Source organism: Bidens hawaiensis, unplaced genomic scaffold (genome assembly GCF_021521415.1).
Source record: "Bidens hawaiensis isolate Kalapana, Puna unplaced genomic scaffold, B.hawaiensis_p1.1 tig00035997_1, whole genome shotgun sequence".
NCBI classification, from domain to species: Eukaryota; Viridiplantae; Streptophyta; class Magnoliopsida; order Asterales; family Asteraceae; genus Bidens; species Bidens hawaiensis.
The window spans coordinates 52,757-75,268 of NW_027496285.1; the positions used below are offsets into that span (position 1 = coordinate 52,757).

At 36.7% G+C, this 22,512-nt stretch overlaps 1 protein-coding gene across 1 annotated transcript; it reads right to left on the reverse strand.

Moving 5' to 3' along the window:
• Positions 1-16,266: 16,266 nt before the first annotated feature.
• Positions 16,267-18,543, reverse strand: LOC143588126 (uncharacterized). Its single transcript, XM_077069227.1, has 8 exons — positions 18,151-18,543; positions 17,966-18,046; positions 17,817-17,876; positions 17,653-17,696; positions 17,330-17,372; positions 16,729-16,800; positions 16,540-16,641; positions 16,267-16,425 (listed from the first exon to the last, which is right to left on the reverse strand). Exons 1-8 carry the CDS (start codon positions 18,511-18,513, stop codon positions 16,306-16,308), a joined length of 885 nt encoding a protein of 294 aa, XP_076925342.1. The 5' UTR covers positions 18,514-18,543; the 3' UTR covers positions 16,267-16,305.
• Positions 18,544-22,512: the final 3,969 nt, after the last annotated feature.

The window sequence follows — 22,512 nt, forward strand, 5'->3', positions numbered from 1 at the left end:
TTTCGCGCGAAAAATTGAACTAAAATTGGAACCGATATCAAACTTTGGTCACACAAAACGAGGCAAGTGGCGCCAAAATAGGGGCCCATAGGCCCCCTAATTTTCGGGGACGCCCTATATGGGGTTTCCCACCCCTAGATATTTTGTAAAAAGTAAGTTATTTACTAGATCATTTCACACCCACACCTTAGACACACTTCTGGACAGACTTGTTGTATTTTGTAAGTCCCGAATCTGGATCACTACAATATGATATCAACTAGACGAGTATTGGTGCGGAATACCAACACTCGGTGATTTAAGAACACAGACAAGAACTAGTAAACTAACACGAGGTTGCTTCAAAACACACGTATATTATTAAATACGTCGGGTGGTTAAGCACTTAGAATACTTCAACAATAACTAGGAATGAACAACTATAACCCTATACATCATACATCTATATATAGGGAACCACTAAGAAGGACGGCCCAAAAGAACCAGCCCAAAACAACCATAAGCCCACCGAGAATTCTATGATAGTTCTCCGTTCATACACAACCCAACAGCCAAGCCCAAATAAGCTAAAACAATGTTAAACAAAGCTCAAACCACAAAACTAGGCCCAACAATCTCCCCCTTGGTTTGTAGCTTTATCTTTAATCTTGCTCCATGTAATCAACATCAGCATTTTTCAAAGCACCTGCCCAAAACTTGCAACGAATAATAGTGGCTACCATACTTGTGAATTCTTTAGCAGCCGCTTCAAAAATTGGATCGGCAACTATCTGAAAAGTACTAAGTGTGTGGATGTCTCTTTCTCCCAGCTTTAACAGGTCTCTTGGTTCAACAAATCGGTACTGACCCTTTCCCTTCTCTAGCTTAATAAAGATAGTGGCAGACACGCTATCATATATACAGAATTTCATATTATCCAAGGTGCCATCTGGAATCTGGTCAGGGACAGGAATGTGAGTGGCTTTGTTTGTTGCAGGCCACATGACGTTAACCATAGTTTTTTCAGTCCTCGGATCTTGAACTCCTTTGGCTTTATTTAGGAAGGATTCAGCAGTCTTCATATTCGGAAAGCATCGATCAACCTCTCGTTTCAGAAAATTCCAGAACTCAGTACCTCTTTTATCATTAGTTGGATTAGTGAATGGAGAATTAATTAAATCACTTAAATCCACTTTCGTCCAAGAGCCAAAATCTTTCATCTTCTTATAGTATTCGGTGACTCCTGACTTCCTTTTCACCCACCACATATTTTTATCCGCATCAAAGCCCCACGATAGAACTCCCGATCGATCACCATATTTACTATTAAAACCCTTTTGAAATTCAATAACAAACCTGTCTAGATGATCCGACGATTCCACATTCTGATTTGAGTTTTTCATTACCAGCAGCATTTTCTTTCCCTTTTCAAGGAGATTCTTCTTAATTCTGTCAGATTTCTCTTTGGAGACAGGAGGAGCATCAAGATATTTTTGCAAAGATTCCGAGTTATCAATGTTTTCAACAGGACGAGCAGTAGAACTACCACCTTGACTCACATTGAGTCATCAATGTTTTCAACAGCCGGAGGGAATATCTGTAGTGTCGGTGTGAGGAACTTCTGCCTCAAATTCCAAATCAAAATCATTACCAAAATCACTAGTCAATAAATCATGGAATGAAGACTCATTAGCAGGTATATCTTGTTCAGCTTGTGTTTCTGGAGCAGGTGTTTCAGGTTGAATGGAATGTTGAACTGGGTTGGATGTTTCGTTTGTTGTTGGTGTAGTGGTTGTTTCAGACTCATTTATCAGTACTCCAGGCCTCGGATCTTTCTTTCTACGTTTTCGAGGACCGAGGTCTGCAGTTGGGTCTTCAGCTATGTCTTCTTCATTGACTTCAGCAACAGACTGAGGAGGTTTCAGAGCAGTTGACTGTAATAAAGCTTTCACAGCTTCCAAAGCACTTAAATTTTCTGTACTTGGAGGGGTATCTGACTGACGGTGTTCAGTCTCATCATCTTCATCATCAGAAAGTTTCGAAAGCAGCAACACGTGGTTGAACTGGTACCGCATGTTCATCAGCAACCTGAGCCAACACAGGCTCAGTTTCTGTCTCAGCAAATCGTCCAAATTTCACCAAAGTGTGTAATCCCCGATAAACCACTTTGGCTCCTTTTCTTGATTGCTTCATCAACCCAAAGGAGTTGGGTCCCATAGACTTCATGTCCAAGGTTTCTACAGATTTAATCAGGTGGGTGTGATGAGAGTCAAATATCATCTGTAAGAACCTTGGATACATCAGGAACATTTCTTTCTTCTTTGCCTTCGGGTTGCTCATCATTTCATTGAAAACAAATTTAGAGTAATTATAATTCCAATCCATGATCAGAGCAGCAACGACAGACATCTGGGTGTGACTGATCTCATCTGACTCCCCCCCCTTTCTTCCTGAGATACAAGTAAAGAACGTGTGTAATAGATATCTCCAGTATGGATGAAATAATTTCTTGATTGCAGGGGGATAGGTGCCTTCATAACCCATTTTTGTAAGAACTTCAGTAACCTCAGCAGCAGAGTACTCTGTTGGGTAGTCAGGTTGATCCCCAAACAAAAGCACCTCTCTGATGATGGCTTCAATAACAACAACCGGCTTCAACTGTATTGTGGATTCGATTGAAATAACTCCATCTGCCTATTGTGAATTGATCTTTGCATTGCTCCAGAAATCAGTAACCATCTTCTTGCAAATGACAGGGTTCTCCCGAAGAGCATGAGATATCCTGCAGGTATTGAGACCGACTATCATCGACTTGAATTCCTTGTGAGCTATAGGTGTATCATACAAGTGGCCAGCTATATTATGAGTATCCACAAACTTTAACTGGTTTTGATCAGCCATATCTGCACCAAACATAACAAGTTAGATATCAACTAGATTGGCTTGATAATGTTTAACAATTATTATAGAAATTTTCTTTTGGGCCCAGATCAGGTTATGGTCCAAATCTCCTATTGGAACCAAAGGAAGGTTTTTGACGGCCCAAGTTCACAGCCTGGAATAGGTTTGGGCTCTAACAGTGAGAGTTAGGCCCAAATGGAGAGGTCTCGGTCAATCAGGCGAGTTCTCGGTCACCACATGGTTTTCGGTCAGAAATCGATCAAGGGAAATTGGCCGAGAACGAAGGTTTTCGGTCAACATTTGACCGAGAACAGGTGTTCTCTGTTAGGATAAAGGGTTCTCGGTCAGCCAAAGTCAACCGAGAACTTCCTTGACAGCTGGGGACAGAGAACTCTTGGGTTTCTGTATTGGGAAGTGGGCATTCATCTTCAATCACCGAGATCTCACATAAACCACCATTAAACCTGCAACATCTTGTTTAAAATATTAGCCGAAAACCCTAAGACAAAACCAATATTCCCATCAAAGTCCTAATAACTCATAGATCCAATTTCGAATTAAGGTCACCCATGAAATCGGTTCATGGTTGAACTAAGATAGTCCTCAGTAGCATATAAGACCCATTTGATCTTCCCCAGTACCTGCTAGTCAACGATGAACACGTTAACTTGTGATTAGTGAGGAAGAAATTGATTTCAGCAAAGATGAAAAAAGATTATTTCGGCTAAGAAGGTTAGAGGTTTGTAATGTGTACAGTAATAAAAATGAAAAGAAAACACCCTTAAAATATTAATACCAACCTCAACGGGCCGAAAACCCTTTATGGGCTCAGATTAAGCCGAAAACCAGGGGACAGCCCATGACCCATTATAAGTGATCCAAATATTGCAAAGCTTTTAACCCAAAGTTAAGAAAAACTTAAATTACACAATCATTTCGAGGAGAGTAATTTCGAGGTAAAATAATAGAGTAAGACAAGGAAAAATAAAATAAAATAAGATAAAATAAAATAAAATAAAAATAATTATTTATCCACAAAAGAAACTCCTTTTAGAATTTAAAATCGAGATCAAATTTCAGTTCATAGTAAAACTACCGCCCTTTTTATGAAAAGATCCGAACATGGAATCATATCGTTTAAGAGGCTATCACGAGGATTCATGTTCAGCGTTATTATGACAAAAGAGACAGGTTGATAGCAGGTATAACATACTTAGCATGATTTTCATTGCATCAGTGATATGATTAGGGTTCAGTTCGGCATAAAGCTTAGATGGACATCACTTATGGACCTGTTGTGCCTCCTATCTCTTCTCAAAGCGTATTTTGCTTTCCCCAAATCACCCCAATTTGACTCCAACCCCCTAGTGCTTGATCAAAAGTTTTTATAAACACAAAATTTTAGGCTTTAAGGTTGAACGTTGGATTTAGTGCCAGTAAACTGACAAACCTTTCATTCGAGACATGACAGGACTTACTTGTGTGCCCCCATCTCTGTAGTTCTAGTTTGTCCCTTTAAGCCTTTATTAAAATTAATTTAATAATAGATAAGTAACTCATAAATAACTCTTTTGCTGAATTTTTTTTAAATAAATAAACACAATAGCACAATATTTTTGGTGATCAAGACACTAACGGGCTCGTGTATGACTGGGTAATTACTTTTCTGCCTATCATTCGGAGAGATGTACCGGAAACATGCACCTGTCTTCAAAATGATTCTCCACATTAAGTTCAGCAATTTTAGTTTATATCACTTCAACTTTTACGCATCATGGAAAGCTACCATACAATATCAATGACTGTTCTAGAGCCTTTTAAGCTTAATAACTTCACCCGTTAGGCACACAAAAACAATTTATCTATCATTTTCCAAAGGTTGGATCAATTTTCATTTGAAAATATTTTTGATGCTTCTAAAAAGCTGTTAACTGAATAGTAATATCATTTCCCATTGGAGTTACAAAAGAAACAAGCGTGTTGAGTATTCAGTCACCCCGGTCACTATCAAGCTTTTAGGTAAATGGCTGTCCTGTATGACCACAAGTGGTTAACCGGACCAACCATGCATATATGTGCATGTCCTTCCAGCTCAAAGTTGCCGACATAATTTTAAGTGAAAGAGCACAGAACACGAAAACACATCATAATCGCCCCAGGTGTTTTCAGTCGTTGGGTAAATGGCTATCCTGTGAAACTACAAGTAGAACACCGGACCAACCATATACGAGTATATGTCATTCAGACTTGAGCAACCGACATATTTTTAAGCGAGAATGAATTACATTAAAATAATTTTTTTATTTTTTTTAATAAAAACAACACACGCACACTATTTATGTCTTTTGATTTTTCTCCCCCTAAATTTGTGCAAACAAAAAAATAAACTAAACTGTACAAAGTTATCCCCAAAAAGACTCAATTCTCGAAACGAAGCATTTTAAGAAAACTCACAAGCATATTAAATTTTGCTGTTCCAACCGGTTTTGTAAATAAGTCCGCCACGTTGTTATCGATGTGGACTTGTTCAAGATAAATCAATTTCCGATCGAAACAGTCACGGATAAAATGAATTTTGATATCGATGTGCTTGGTTTTAGAATGTTGGACAGGGTTTTTCACAATAGCAATGGCCGCATCATTATCACAGAAAATAGGAGTGTCAAGAAATTCCAAACCGTAATCCAGCAACTGATTTTGCATCCAGATAACCTAAGAGCAGCAAGCGGATGCGGCAACATACTCTGCTTCAGCGGTTTAGGTGGACACTGTTTGTTGTTTCTTACACTGCCATGAGATGAGACGGTCTCCGAGAAACTGGCAACCGGCTGACATGGATTTCCTGTCAATGTCATCTCCACCATAATTACTGTCAGCAAAAGCATAAAGATCAAATTCTGATTGTTTGGGATACCAAAGACCTAACTTCGGTTGTCCCTTCAGATATTTAAAAATACGTTTAACAACAGTTAAATGAGAGATTTTAGGATTAGCTTGGAAACGATCACACTGGCAGACTGCAAACAAAATGTAAGGACGACTTGTCGTCAAATACATCAGAGACCCGATTATCGATATGTAGTATGTTTGATCTACGGGACTCCCATCAGGATCTGATGATAGCAGTCGTCTTTCCGCCATGGGAGTATTGGCACTCTTTGAATCTTGAAACTCGAACTTTATTAGCATATCCTCAACATATTTCCCTTGATGGGGTAAAATCCCTTCTGAACTCTGACGAACTTGTAAACCCAGAAATGTAGTCATCTCACCCAACGAACTCATTTCAAATCTCTTCTTCATTACACCCTCAAATTCTGTACACAATTCAGTGCTTGTGGATCCAAAGATGATGTCATCAACGTAAATATGTACGAGAATTAAATCTTTTCTGACAGTTTTCCGAAACAGAGTTTGATCGATGGTTCCCCTCTTGTACCCATGATTAAGAAGGTGCTTGGTCAGTGTAGCATACCACGCTCTAGGAGCCTGATGTAACCCATACAAGGCCTTGTCTAGTCTGTAAACGTGATCTGGTTTCTTGGAATTGACAAAACCAGGTGACTGATCAACATAAATTTCTTCTTTAACTTCTCCATACATAAACGCAGTCTTGACATCCATCTGATACACAGTGAACCCCATGAACGAAGCATATGCCAGAAAGATTCTAATAGCTTCAAGTCTAGCTACTTGGGCATAGACTTCAGTGTAATCTAATCCCTCAACCTGACGAAAACCCTAGCCTTATTCCGTACAATAACCCCTGTGTCATCTTGCTTGTTTCTGAAAACCCATCTAGTGTCGAGAGCTTTCTTTCCTTCTGGTAGTTTAACCAATCTCCAGACCTTCAACTTATCAAACTGATTCAACTCTTCATGCATTGCATCGACCCAACTTGGTTCTTGAAGGACCTTTTCTACATTTTTCGGTTCAATTTGAGAGATAAAGCACGAGAACATACAACTATTTATGTGTCCGGTTTGGCTTCTGGTGGACACTCCCGCCTCAACTGGACCTATGACATTTTCAATCGGATGATCTTTTTGAATTCTTGATGGAATCAACTGTTCAGATATATCACCGTTGGGTTGCAAATTTGACAGGTTCTCGATATCATCAACAAGAGGGTTTTTCCATCCAGATGTTGCCGTACTGTGAGAGTATGAGGTGCCGGCGACATATTCATTTGGAATGTCATCGGGAAACATGGTGCTCCCGAAGATCTGACGAATAGAACTCTCCCCTTCAACATTTGTTGCACTTTCACTTGGGTTTGGCGAGCATTCAGGTCCTGGAGTTTTGTTGAACTGACTGTCAGTAGCAGATGAAACCACATTCGATTCTATAGTATGATCATCAATCAATGGAGAAATATGAGACACAGTCTGTGGAATTTCCGTTGCAACTTCCACCATGGAATTACATGGAAGTTCGGAGTTGATGACTGGAAACACATTGAAAGGTTTGAAAAATTCATTGTAATCGAATAACCAGTCGGGACCGACACGAGCATCAGTCTCATTTTCTTCCAACCAACGAACTTCATAAGACTCTATAATCTGTTTGGTGGACTTGTTGTAAACCCTGTAAGCTGTATTTCCCGCATACCCAACAAAATAACACTCATCGGCTGCAGCCCCAAACTTTGATATGGTTTCGAAATTTAGTAAAGTACATGGACAACCAAACTCTCTGAAATGTGCAACCGTAGGTTGATGACCGTAAACAATCTCATATGGCGTCTTCATCTTCGATTTGTTGATTATTACCCGATTCTGAACGTAACATGCCGTGTTAACAGCTTCTGCCCAAAAGAACTCGCAATTTAGAGTCACACAGCATTGTTCTTGCAGCTTCGATAAGGGTTCGATTTCTTCTTTCAGCCACACCATTTTGTTGAGGAGTACGTGGGGCGCTGTGCTGACGAAGCACCCCTTTTTCTTAGCAGAAATGATTCAGAGTCGCATTCTTAAATTATGTTCCGTTGTCACAACGAATTCCCTTCAGCTTCAGATTCAGTTGATTTTCCATGAGCACGATGAACTTCTTGATGAGATTTGCAATTTCACTCTTATTTGACAAGAAAAATACCCATGTAAAACGTGAGTAGTCATCAGTAATAACAAGACAATAAGAACTACGAGACAAACTCAGAACATGAACTGGCCCGAAAAGGTCCATATGAAGTAGTTGAAAAACAGATGAAATAGTGTTAATCAATTTGGCTTGTGAGATTTTCGAATATGTTTGCCCAAAGAACAAGCCACACATTTTTCAACGGTCACAAAATCCTTGATTGGTAAACCACGCACTAAATTGTTTTTAGCAAGACGATTCAAGTTTTTAGTATTAGCATGACCAAGCCGACGATGCCAAAGCATCGCATTATGTTCCGACACTTTTGAAACAAGCATGTTATTTCTTCAGGAACATTTTTGTTCATGTCGATCACATAAGCATTATCTTTACGTTGTGATCGAACGAGAATCCAATCTTCAGGTATAATTATACCAGGTTTCAGAATTAAGCACTCCCTTTTTGTAAAATGAGTTGAAAAATCTTTGTCACAAATTTGTGACACGCTTAAAAGACTATGCTTCAATTCTGGAACAAAATTAACGTTTTCAAACTTTAAAACACCGTTACTTACAGTACCCTTCTAAGTGATCTTTCCTTTTTCACCTCCCGCAAAAGACACATACCCACTGTTAAATGTTTGAATTTCATGTAGTTGGGTAATGTCTCCTGTTATGTGCCTGGAACAGCCACTGGTCTGATGATATTCCTCCATAGCTGTCCCTGCACAAAGAGCGGGATTAGTTAGTTTTTGGTACCCAGTCCATACTTACACTGGGTAACCCTGACTCATCTACAGTTGTTACGGATTGCCATGACATATCCTTTTGATCATCAAAAATAGATTTTGTTGAGTCTTTTTCCGGAGATTTAGGCATCCATCTATGTTTGTGTGACTTGGAATTGTATGTACGAACGGTTGTCATAACCTACGGTGATTTGGTCGTGGGAGGAGACTAATCCGTCCTTTTCTCCTGTTTGGACATAGTCTTAGTATTTATACTAGAGTTTGAATTTGAAACATCTTTTCTGACCATTCCTTTGGACCTGTTGGGTTTGGCCTGATGAGGACTAAACCTGCCAGATTTGTTTCGATTCCAATCATCGTCAATGGAACTAGCTGGATAATGCCTGAATCATTGTATGTACGCATTACGAGACATATATGGCATATTCATTTGATAAAATCCGTAGTAGGGAATGTACGGACGATGTGGAAAATTTCTGGAAATACGACCAGGAGTGCCACTGTTAAAACAAGTTTGACGTTTTATGAAAAACTCATTTTGGGCAGCTCCTTGTCTGGACTGGTTGTGTGGACCAGTCTGTTTAGATTTGCGAGATTTCATATTCCCTCTTTTAAACTTATCACCTTGTTTGTCATTGGAGCATCCCTCCTTAACAAACTTTGGTGCAACATATTTTTCTGATGTTTTTGGAATTTTTGAAGTTTTGTTTTTATTAGGAACCACATTATTAGAGTTTAAAATCTTAACAGAATCAACCACACAAGAATCCTTGCTCTTTAAAACAGAGCCCACACAAATAGTCGGAATAAAAGAATTCAAAACACGAAGTTCTAAAGAAATGTCAGAAACATCATTATTATCAAAATCAAAACACGGGTCGTCATCCTCACCAGTCCATTTCTTCACAATTATTCTTTCTGCACATGAAGTAGATACATTAGAATCGTTCATATTTAAAGTAGACGAACCAGCATCAGCAGAGCTGGTTCTATCACCTTTGTTAGTTTGCCATACTTCATATCCTTTATCTTTTCTACCTGTTCTTTGGTGACAGGAGTATGAACATAATTGTGATTATATGGTGGGGGAACCTGACTATACCTTCACCTTCATTTTCTTTCCACCATAGCTGATTTTCAATCATTGAATCAACTACTTTACTATAACCATCGAATTTCTTAAAATCAAGTTCAGCCTTTTCAAACTTGCTAGTGTGATTCAAGATTTCTAGCTTAGAGGCTTCTAGTTTAGCAGTTAATTCAAAGATTTCTTGTTTGGCATCAAGGTGATGACAACTTTTTATACTAAAATCAGACTTAAGTTTTTTAATGTCCTTGTTAAGAGATTCTATTTTGTCTAGAAAGCCCTTTTCATTTTTCTTAAGTTTAAAATTTTCTAATTTTATTTTCTCCATATCTCTACTCAGACTGTCATCATGAATTTTATACATTTCTATTTTCTCACCACAGTTTAAAGAACATGGTTGAAAACGTACCTCGGTTGAATCCGGAGAAGTAAACGCCATGTATGCAAACTGAAGTTCCTTAACCCTCTCCTCAGCAGTGTTTTCATCTTCAGAGTCTTCAACAGTTGCGAAATTCGTAGTCTGATTTCCAATGTTTAGCGCAGCCATCTGACCTTCCCAAGAGAACGTTTGAGCAACCATACCCCTTTCACCATTACCCGAACTACCTCCAGCTTCACCCCGAACATTTCCAACTGGAACCAAAGCCCTTTCCGTATTCCCATCCTTAGTCGGATTAGTGCATTCACGAGCAAAATGACCCTGCTCGTGACAGTTGTAACACCGGAGAGTCTCTTTGTTAAAACCCACTTTTTGGTTATTTGGCATGTTCCAGTTATTTCTACCCGTTCTTTTGGTATACTTCTTTGCACGGAAAACCACCATGGCGATTTGCCAAGAAATATCCATTTCTTCGACATCATCAGGATGAATTTGATCTAGTTCAGTAGCAGCCATGGGTTGAACCAAATCTCCGACTAGAAAAGCATGGTAACAATTCATAAATCCCGCCATTAGAGCAATATTCTCTTGAGTTTCTTTAGGTATGGTGGGAATCTGGCTGGGGTTTTGACTGGGGCTTTGACTGTGAGTGGATTTACCAAAATCATTTGTAGACTGACCAGATTTGGTGAAAAATACTGGAGCTGGATTAGGTGAATTCGATGATGATGATTGACCGAGGGTGGATGAAAACATCTGGAAGTTTCCCTGTGGTGGGTGTTGAGTGGGCTTGAACAGTGAAAAACTATCTTGAGACATGAGAGCACTGTTAGAAGCAACATTATAACCAGCAACACTATAAGAACTAGCATGATTTATTGCCCGTTGTTTATCATCCATATCGTATGCTTTAATGGTGGCGATCATTTCAGTCATGCTCATTCTGTTCAGATCCTTAGTCTTTTTGATGACTGCAACATTCATGTCCCAATTTTTCCGCAGAGAATTCACCAATTTGTTGTTAATCTCTGAGGTTTGTAGGAAGATTCCAGCGGTTCTCATTTCAGTTACAAGAGATATAAACCTTTGAAGTTGGGATTCCAGTGTCTCTCCCAGAACATGATTAAACATATTAAACTTTTGTCGCAGCAGATCTTGACGACTTCTCTTCATATCCTCATTTCTTTCATAAACTTCTATCAGTGCGGCCTACAACTCCTTAGCTGATTGGAGTTCTCTAAACTGAAGGGCAATCTCGGGTGAAAGTGCCATAGTTAGAGTTGAAAGAGCTTTCTCATCTTCCTCAACTTTTGCAAAGTCATCATCATCATATTGAGCAACTGGTTTCACAAGGACCTCGGTTGAACCATCTCTTTGATAGGTAATCCTTTGAGGTCCCCTCACGATGCTTTTCCAAATTTTTAAATCCTTCATCTTGGCATAGTGTTCGAAACGGAATTTCCATTCGATGAACCCCTCATGGGACAACAAACGAGGTATACGAGTAGCAGTGCCCATGATGGAATCAAGTTCTTGGTGAAGTGATGAATTAATGGAGCTGCTACCATTAGTGATCTGTGCCATTTTTAATTTTAATCTAAATTGAGTCCAATTAAAGTTTCAAATCCAGTCAAGAGTCCAAGTCCAATACACACAGGGCCCAACAAAGTAAACTGGGCTGGGCACACTTAAACACGTGGGCCGAGAACTAAGGTATTGTCCAATTTTGACCGAGAACCCAATAGGTTGACCAAGATTAGCCGAAAACACAGACGTTGACTAATTCTTTGACCGAAAACTCTTCTTAACCGAGAATTAGAAATACAGGACTTTCACCGAGAACTCAGGTATTGACTAGAAATTGACTGAAAACTCAAATTGTTGACCCACTCTTGACCGAGAACACAGACAATCCGAGAACAAACAGCTACCGAGAACAATCCTGAGCCGAGAACTGATGATTATCAAGAGCTACAGTGGCCGAAAACAAAATATCTTCAACAAACTTGTAACAAACTTCCAAAAATATGGGATTTGATTTTAATCTCAGATCAAGATTAATCTTTGCCAAAAAAAAAATAACTCAGTCTTCTTCTCCGATCAGTTTCTCGCCGGAAAATATATTATCCCCTAGTAGTCCCGAATCGTTGATATCACAATAACGAGCCTGAAAAAGGTCTAAGGCTCTGATACCAATTGTAAGTCCCGAATTTGGATCACTACAATATGATATCAACTAGACGAGTATTGGTGCGGAATACCAACACTCGGTGATTCAAGAACACAGACAAGAACTAGTAAACTAACACGAAGTTGCTTCAAAACACACGTATATTATTAAATACGTCGGGTGCTTAAGCACTTACAATACTTCAACAATAACTAGGAATGAACACCATAACCCTATACATCATACATCTATATATAGGGAACCACTAAGAAGGACGGCCCAAAAGAACCAGCCCAAAACAACCATAAGCCCATCGAGAACTCTATGATAGTTCTCGGTTCACACACAACCCAACAGCCAAGCCCAAATAAGCTAAAACAATGTTAAACAAAGCTCAAACCACAAAACTAGGCCCAACATATTTGATCTTTATATACTTTTTATAGCTAACCAAGGACCCTAAAACTTGAATAGAGAGCTTAACCGATCAAAAAACCGACAAGGTATTACCGGTTTACTCGTTTGGGGGCTTTTAGTATTAGGTTGTGACATACTTGTTTTTATCTTGTAAAACTTTTCAGGAACATTAGGGATCATATAAGTGAGTATGTGTTAAAATATGGTAATTTTTTGATAAACAGAGAATATTTGGCGAATTTATTACCGTTTATTGGCGTTTTATTATGACATATAGTTAAACTTATTGAAAAATTATGAAATTTTATTCAGAGCTCAAAAATGTTATGGTAAGATCACGGGTAAAATTTGAAATTATTTGGAGATGTCTAAATATAGTTTGTGCATTTGCGTTTAATTGGGTTTTAAAAGCCGAAAAATGCACAAAAAGGTATGTTGACCAAAGAATTAGGTTCTGAATTTTTTACAGGGGTTATGCTATGGTATTTTGATCTTAAAAAAATTATCGGATTTTCCGGGAATCGTTCGGTATAAACGGGTGATTTATCGGTTAATTATAACTCATAAATGAATTTTTATATATAAATAGTTAAGTGTTAAAACTCTAGAATATTTTTATAAAATTCTATAGATTTTATTTTATTTTTAATAAAATTCTCATAACTTATATTTAATTATGTAAATAGTTATGATAATTTAAAGATTTAATTTATATATGTTTTGACAAAACCGACGACATTATGTTTAACGAACTGACTGGTATGTCAAAATGTCAAAAGTAGTCAAATATCATAGTTTTGAATGAATTTGATAAAAATGAACTTTTTACAAGATTTTCGGACAATTCGGGTGGATTGTATGCGTTTTGTACAATCAGCCCCTGTGAAAACGGAAACAAACCCTGTGACCAATCAAGATACTGAAACATTAAATTTCTTTATCATTTTATCAAACAATATGTTTACTTAAGTTTGTGTGATCATACCTATTTCCGAAACGCGTAAACGACCAATTTGGACAGACACAAAAAACGGTGAAACTGAGCCAATACTGGTTTTGAACATTTCATATTGTACAACGTCACAATCTAAGACTACTGACATGTTCCAGGCATAACAGCCATACCCAGACTAGATATACAACCCGATTTAGTTTAATGACTGTACTAGTGTTAACAGTACTATACCGATTATAGGATTCGGGCTATAATCGAGGCATAATACATACTTCATGTGTAACTGATCGATACTACAATAAGGTGAGTTTCTTGATTCCGCTTTTTAAACTGTTTTACAAACATTTGGGGTGGAAAGCATGTATATATATACCTATTTATTTGGAAACGTTTTATGATGCGAATTATCTAAGTGCTAACACTTGAAAGGTCTTTCACACGAGTGATTAACTATGAGCCGAAGGCATGTGAATAGTACTATTGGTTTGACAAACCCAATTGACATGGCCGGTGGGGTATGCCAGAACATGTTTTTACAATTGCACATGGCCATGCGAACCTTTTGTAACATGTTATGTGGTGTTAGACATAGTACCGGTTGGGGCAAATAGAGCCAATGTAGGCATAGGATGTGCGTGGGCAGTGGAGGCCATGTAATAGAAGTTGGTCGATGATTCACTCGTGGCTTAGTATAATTACATCGCATACATACAAAACATGACTACTATGATTACGTATACTGGTTTCGTTTAAACTTGTGAAACTCACCAACTCTTTGTAGCTGACCCTTTTTAACATGCTTTTCAGGTAAGCCGAAGTTAGGATGAATTGCTTGCTTATGTGCTTTGTGCTAAGAATGAGACTGACACAGTGTAGATAAACACAATTATACTAATAAAGAATAAACGGTCAGGAGAACCAGTTATGTGTATTTCATCTAGTTTGTAAACTTAGTACAAAACAATGTAATATGATGTAAATTAGTTTGTTCATTTTTTTTATAAACAATGTGGTTGGTACCAGAGGTGTGTGTTACAATCCCGTATTACGCTTTTGCATTTACCTAATCGGGGTGTGACACGTTGATTTTCATAAAATTTTATTAACCAAGAAACTTAGAAATATAAGAATTAAAAGTTATTGAATTAGTAGATTATTCTATTATAAGAAGCAAAAGAATAAAAACAAATAATAAATGTTTTGAGTATGTTTCAGGCAACCTGGAGATGTATTACTTAATACGATATCCATCTCATACTTGTAAAAGAATTTTATAATTAATTGTGTAATTTCATACCCTGAATGTTTCGAGTTTCAGGTTTGCCTGTCAGGTTCAAGTTTGTTTGTCATCCATAACAAAAAAGCGTAAGAACATTATTGCGAAATTCAAACTATTAACTATTTTGTAGAGGAAATTGGCTAGTCAGGAAGGTTGGGCAAGGGGCCAAAACGGTAAGTATGATGTACGGGTTGGAACACATTGGATTGGATTAACCATGACATTTTTGTTTAAATTCTTTTTACTAATTGTCAGTGTGTCAAACATAATACGAGTACGAAGTTAACATTATTTCACTAAAAACCAAATTCAAGAAAAGGGTAGGATGTTCCTTTATACATTAGAAAATACACTTTTAAGGACTTTTAGCCCGTTCAACCCGACTTCAATCATTTCATTTTCTGAAACATTAAGAATTAAATAACCTGACTCATTTGTATTGTAACATGTAGGTAAATAAATTAAAATTGTTACGCTTTGTAACCCATGGGCCACGTCTATATTAGGGTAATCCAATGAAACTTAGCCCAAAAGGGTATCTCTCACTGGAAACTTGATGTATTAAAAAACAAGTAGTAGTTCCAAAAATATTTAGCTTTCTTTTTTTTTTCTCTGTACAGCTAATTTATATTTTTTCCATATATTTTTATCTGATGTTTCAAGTGAGACCAAATGCAACAACCGTTTGGTTGAAGACAATACACCTTTGTCATTAGACCGAGCTAGCGATTGTAAAAACTCAAAATTATTTAGCTAATATGTACTTTCCCCCTTAACATATTATACTTTTTTTTTATATTTATCAACCTATTATACCTTTTTATTTATTTTTTTTATCAACCAATTACAGTTGTATTTCTCAACTGGTCCAGGTTACTTACCCAAATATTGTAAATTGTTGCAGACTATGGAATATAACATACTATCATTACAATGATGATCATTCCACCATTATTGGGCTATTTAAGTGCTTTACATGTGACTGAACATCATGCTGCTTATAACATGGAGGTAATAACTGTTATTCATCCACATGATACATAATTGATCAACTTGAATGTATAAAACTTTAGTTAACCTTTGTTTCGGCCTAGGGTTGAACAGTCTAATTTCAATACATACAACTTGTCATATCATTTAAAGATCTCAATTACAAAAAAATGATTTGTTTCAACCCGAATTGCCGTTTGTAAGTACAACATGTAACCTATACTATAGTTTCCCAAACCCAAGGGTTTAGGCTGCTAATTAAATGATTCGGTTCTGCTTCACAACTATTAAATTGAAAGTCAATGGCGAGTGTGCAATCACTCAAACTGCTTTAGCAAACCATTTTGGTAATCTCAGTGAAGCCTTCATTCCTAGCCTTGTAAAGAATAGTGCATATAAAAGATGTAGCAGAAACACAAAGAAACTGCAATTAAGTAAAAGCTGCCAAAATAGGTACATTAAAAATATATACAAGTGTTCAAAGCGATATATATATATATATATATATATATATATATATATATATTATGCAGAGAGAGGGTTAATGAGACGAACCACTGTCCCAAAAATGGCGTATATGATATTCATGGATGGGATAGCCAAGAAACCAAACGATGATAGGATAAATGTGACCGAGGCATGAATATTAATGGTGATCTACACGAAAATGTTAAATAATTTAAATAAATATTGGAAGGTACCGACGAAATTTCAGATAAAGGATGGGTAAAATTGTCAACTTACCAAAGCAAGGATGTTTTCTCTGATTAAGAAAGAGTACATCACAACATAGCACATTGCACCAGCAGCTCGAACCTGCATAAATTTAAGATGAGATGCATACATATATACACATATAATATGTATATAGAGAGGGGTTCATTACAAAAGACTAAATTATTGTGAGAACGAAAGAACAAACCTAACTCGTTTAATTTTTGGTATCAATGGCACATATTTTTAGAACTTTTACTTCTAACATACAGATGTCTGTGTTTATGTATATAAAAAACCATTAAAAGAATTTATTCATGTGTTTCTTTTTACATTTTAAGAGTTTGCCTATATGTGTGTAATGTGTAGGTAATATACCTACACAAGATTTACACGTGCGTTAATAAACGAATTTTATTTATATATTTTGTTAACAATATTGGAAAAGATGAATAAAAATTAACTTCAACCATTTTCTAGTACTTTTTTAACATTTTTTAGAAAAAAAATTGAATTGATTTATTTTATTCTTTCTGTCCTCGCAAAAAATTGTCTTCTACACAGAACAATCCCTATACATGTGTGTGTGTGTGTGTTATGAGAGAGAGAGAGAGAGAGAGAGAGTCATTACAAGTGCGCTAATTGTCACAGAAACACCCCAACTTGCTTTTGACCTGAGAGGTTTTACCGAAAATGAAAACCGCTTTGAGTCAGCCAGTGGATGAGAGACAGAAACAAGAATGAAAACAAAATGACTTTGAAATTATAACTAATAAGTTTAATATATTTTCCTTGTATTCTTTTTGGTAACCATGAGAACCCGCTACCAGAAGACTCACAAGACCCCCACCAATACCCTGCTAACGAATGGGGTCGGAAAAATGCAGTTTGCACCGGCAGGTGGCCTTCAAGAGTCCATTGCAAGAATAGTTATAAGTTGAAGTAAGTGCGTACCTCCACAAAGAGCCCATTGCAAGACCAAGAAAACCATGCATTAGCTGAAATGAAGATAGCACACACAATCAAAGAAATAAGAAATTAGCTCAACTTAAAGATGGAAAACATATATAACATAAAAGCTACAAAATTAAATTGACTGCTAGAAAGAAACTGCTAACCAGATATGTTATTGCTTTTATTGGGCCAGCCAAGACAAGCAAAAGTGTAGCAGTTGCCACCTACAAAAAGATTAAAACAAACTAAAATACGAAAACATAAACTAGAACGTATAAATGGATGATAACATATATCTTATAATAATACATACCATAGTCTTTCTACCAGCAACAATATCCCATCTCATTGAGGAGAATACTATTGGCAATGCAAAGAAACAACCAAAGTAATTCTGCCATACGTAACAAATAAAAAGTAAATAAGTTGATTATCTTTTTCAAAAACTATATAATGTAGTTATATTAGTAACAAGATTGTGGTCAGAATAATAAGTACCTCAATAGCAAGAGAGCTGCTTAAAATATAGGTTAATCCACCAAGAGCAGCAAACATTGAGCATTCAACCAACCTTAACGTCTTCTGATAAACGTCTCCATTCATGGTCAAATCCTCGGAAGAGCGTGCGTCATCTTCTACATAGTCTTTCAATGTCCATAATGAAGCTGAAGCCCTAAGGTTTGAATTGGTTCTAGAAATGGGAAACTGGGCATGAGACAAGATTGAAGGTGATGAGGCATTGCAGGGTTTGGATTTGCGATATGTTGTAGAGGAGACGGGATGAATGTTACAGGAAAATTGAGGTTGAAGATGGTGATAAGCATGAAATTTAAGAATGTTCATGGTTGTCAAAGCAAGCATGTTCTTCTTCACCAGAAAATCTAGTTTTGTTTATTGCAGCAAAGATAAAAGTAAAGAAAATCAAACATTTATCATAAAATACTGATATAAGAATCATACAAGTACTAATAAAAAATATGAAAACTACTAACTAGGTCTGTAAAGAAACCGAACCGGACTGGACAAGACCTTGATCATGTTCGTCCGCTAAGCTTTTTTCGGGCAAACGGACGGTTCATGAACACTCTACCGAATGAAAAATCGTGTATGTGTCTGTTCATTAAGGAATTGGCCTTGTTCATGTTCGTTAATATTGTAAACGGACACTAATATGAACATTAATGGAAAAGCGAACATAAAAGACCCTAACGGGCAAACAAACAGAAAAACAAAATAAATAAAAAATATTAACTATAACATACTAATACATAGACCTTATTAGATGGGCATAAACGAAACGAAACATAAGTGGACGGACGCATTACCGGACGAACGCAGCCTCTGCTGGTGTTCGTTTATTAGGCTTACCGAACGAAAAAGTTATGTTCATGTCCGGTTCGCTTATCAAACAGACAAACATAAATGAACTTGTAAAAGTAAGAATAGAAACACAAAACCCTAGGTTTTAAATGAGTTGTATTTGTGAATTGAACAGTGCTGATGATAACTCAAACTCAATAACAGAATTAAAAACGAAATTCAAACAAATAGTATCTAATTAATTACCTACAAATTCCGTAGAGAATTGCACTGCGAAAGAAAGAGAATAAGACAAGTAAGTTTTATCAACTCTCAGCTGCAGGGCATATAGACTGGGAATGTGCAAAACTACTGTAATTTTGACTTCTAAATTTTCACTTTAGATTCATTCTTGAGAAAAAATATAAAAAAAATCCTTAATATGGGTCGAGAAACCCAAAATACTCCATTTTTATTAAAATCCGGAATAAATCCATTCAAATCTCGTTCGGGGCGTCACATTTAGAATCGATCCGTTTCCCCTGACATTTTATTCACGATTTAAAAAAAATTGAACTATTTCGAGTTTCTCTCTCTAAAAATGGATCAGTTTAAGAATTTTCCATTTATTGATAACACAAACATTAGTGTGTAAACTAGTTAAGATGATACTTAGGGGGTGCTTGAGATTGCTTATTTTAAACAACTTATGACTTATTCACTTTTTAAAAAGTTAAAAAAAGGTTTGGTATTGTGTGTTATTATGAGAGGATAATGTAATAAGTTATAACTTATTAACTTATGAAAAAATTTATAAGGAGGTAAAATAAGGAATCCCAAACACTCCCTTAACTCATTAAGGTGACGCCTGGCCATCACCACTTTGCTGGGGTGGTCCGTGGTCATGAGGTTTTCTTGGAGTTTTCTTACGGGTTATGTGTTGTTGAGACTAAAAGGTAACTCAACATTAGGGAAAAATAGTGTTTCTTATTATGGTGTGCTTATTCGATCTTTTTGGTCATTTAGTGAGACGAAATGGTGATATAGCGAGCTTTTACATGTCTTTGTTGGTTTATCTTTAGGTTCCGGTGTCGTGTGATTGAATAATTCCGTTAATAATTAGTTTGTCAACAAGATTTCTAGTCTAAGTAGTTCTTTCTCCATTCTTGGTATCTTTGTGTGCTCATTTGTTTTAGTTCAAGGGTAGTTTTCGATTATCTTAGTTATTGATCAATGTCGTGATCTAATAAAAAACAAAGTAATTATGGGTCTTAATCACCTGTAACCAGTACAACCAAGTAAGGTCGTCTTCATAGGGGCTTAGTGGAAAGTGCTATTAAAGTCCATTGTTTGTATGTTTAAGTTGGACGGTCGATATCGAGCAAACTTAGAGAATTGATTTATGTTGAAACAATAAGAAAACACGAATAAACTTTGGTTGTGTAACTATTAAAGAAACAATGACCACACTTTAGGTTTCAGGTTATGTAACGAGCCGATTAATTATAATTCCTACCTATTAAAACCACATAGACATGTTTTTTTTTATTATAATCGATAAATAATTAACACATACTATGATTTGATTATGTTGATTAACATAACTCAATCCGACTAATTGACACAATTGAATAAGGTCTAGTTAACTACCAACACCAATATATATGACTTATTAATAATAATAATAATAATAATAATAATAATAATAATAATAATAATCATTGGTTAATGGTAAACGATTCAATGACCATAAAAACTTAATCCTTATGAAAACGATAATACGTTATACGAGCCAAGATCTAGTCGCTAACACGATACATCAATCGTACACGAGATGATACGTTAAACTAATACTTTATTGATACGTTAATACATTACATTGATACATTATGGAGAGAATCCGGCATGGTAACGTTACGCGGGGGATAAATATGGCACGGATCTCAATGCATATTCACTAGGGAAAGCCTATTTATAGGCTGCCCTCATTCGTTAATATTCACTAACGAATGAGGCCTCTCATTCGTTAGACACATCTAACAAATAGGCTTCCCGTAGCGAATGACCTCCCATTCGCTAAACATCCTTAGCGAATGGGCATTACATTAACGAATGAGCATTCATTCGCTAAACCCTTAGCGAATGAGCTCTTACTTTAACTAATGAATAACTAGTATAACGAATGGACCTCATTCGATATACAATCCATAGGGAATGGGCCATGTTACAATAAATATAAAGACTAAACTACCCCCAGTCTATTCGATCAGCTACGGACAACAAATCATGCACTAACAGACTCCCCATTTTCCGTAGCTTTCGAATACTTTAACTGAAAATCATCAGTCACAATGAATACATTAACAATCCTAAATGTTGGTGAATTCAAAACTATTAAATTATGATAAAAGCAAACCCCATATAAACAACTATTTAACCCACCAAAATACACGTAAAAGCTAGATTAATCAAATGATTAATCAAAATCAATCCAAAATCATAAAATAATCAGTTCTTACATAAATCCTACACCAAGCGAAATCTTGAGTGGTTTAGCATTGCCTCTATATCACAATTAACTCGATTGTTGGTTGGAATATGAAAACATGGAAGAATTGATGACCAGGAAGTATTAAGATGGTGAGGAATGCCTCCAAGACTGTCCAAGACGGATGTGGTATGAAGAAGATACGACCTAGGGTGAAGACAAGCTTCTTATACCTTTGAAAATCAAATTAAAACATTTTTTTTGGTCGTAACTTACGGTGGCCCTAGATTGTATTACTCCTAAAACTGCCTCACGGTTCCTACTTACGCTGGTTCAAGCTTCTTATACCTTTTCACTTCTCTGATGCTCATAGGTGGTTCCGACCCCCCGTTTTCTTCCCTTCACCTACATCTTGATTATTTCCAATCTTGAATGGTCCATATTAGTTCGTTTAAGCACCGAACACCCATACACAGAAAAAATCACAAAGTAATCGTGTTCGATATATATAAATAACTAAAATACACAGAAAAACTTCATAATTATTTATAAAATCATCATCAAAATTAGGTTAGTTTATATAGAGATGTTGTATTACTTGTTCATCTTAGTGTCCATGTCCATACATTCTATATCCGTACTTGCTAGACTGTGTTATACACGACCGACTCACTTGTCGTGGTGGTGGTGGGATGACCTGTTGGAGAAGTTTCTGACTAAGTACTTCCCTTATAAACCTGCTCGTCTGAGGAGTGTTATTCACGCATTTAGCTTGTAGGGGGGACAAATCTTTCTAAGGCGCAATGTGTTGTGGAAGTGCTTTAAAACCCTTGTTAAATTGTCGTAGGCATTAGGGGCTTTAACTTTAAATCCCATTGTGGTTTAAAGCCCCTTAACACACCTACCTTGTATATATATATATATATGTGTGTGTGTGTGAGTGAGAGAGAGAGAGAGAAACATAATGGTCCCACTACTACCTTTGTTAATGCGTAAAATTTTAAAGCCCATCTCCATATTGCCCCTCCCATGAAGCCCCGCGTGGTGTTGGGATAGTAAAGCCCTTCCACGTC

Coding starts and splice junctions, on each gene's coding strand:
- LOC143588126 (XM_077069227.1), bottom strand. CDS start 18,513: ATGCTTGCTTTGACAACCATGAACATTCTTAAATTTCATGCTTATCAC. Junction 17,877..17,965: donor TTGCTGGTAGAAAGACTATG/GTATGTATTATT, acceptor ATCTTTTTGTAG/GTGGCAACTGCTACACTTTT. Junction 16,642..16,728: donor GAGAAAACATCCTTGCTTTG/GTAAGTTGACAA, acceptor ATTTTCGTGTAG/ATCACCATTAATATTCATGC.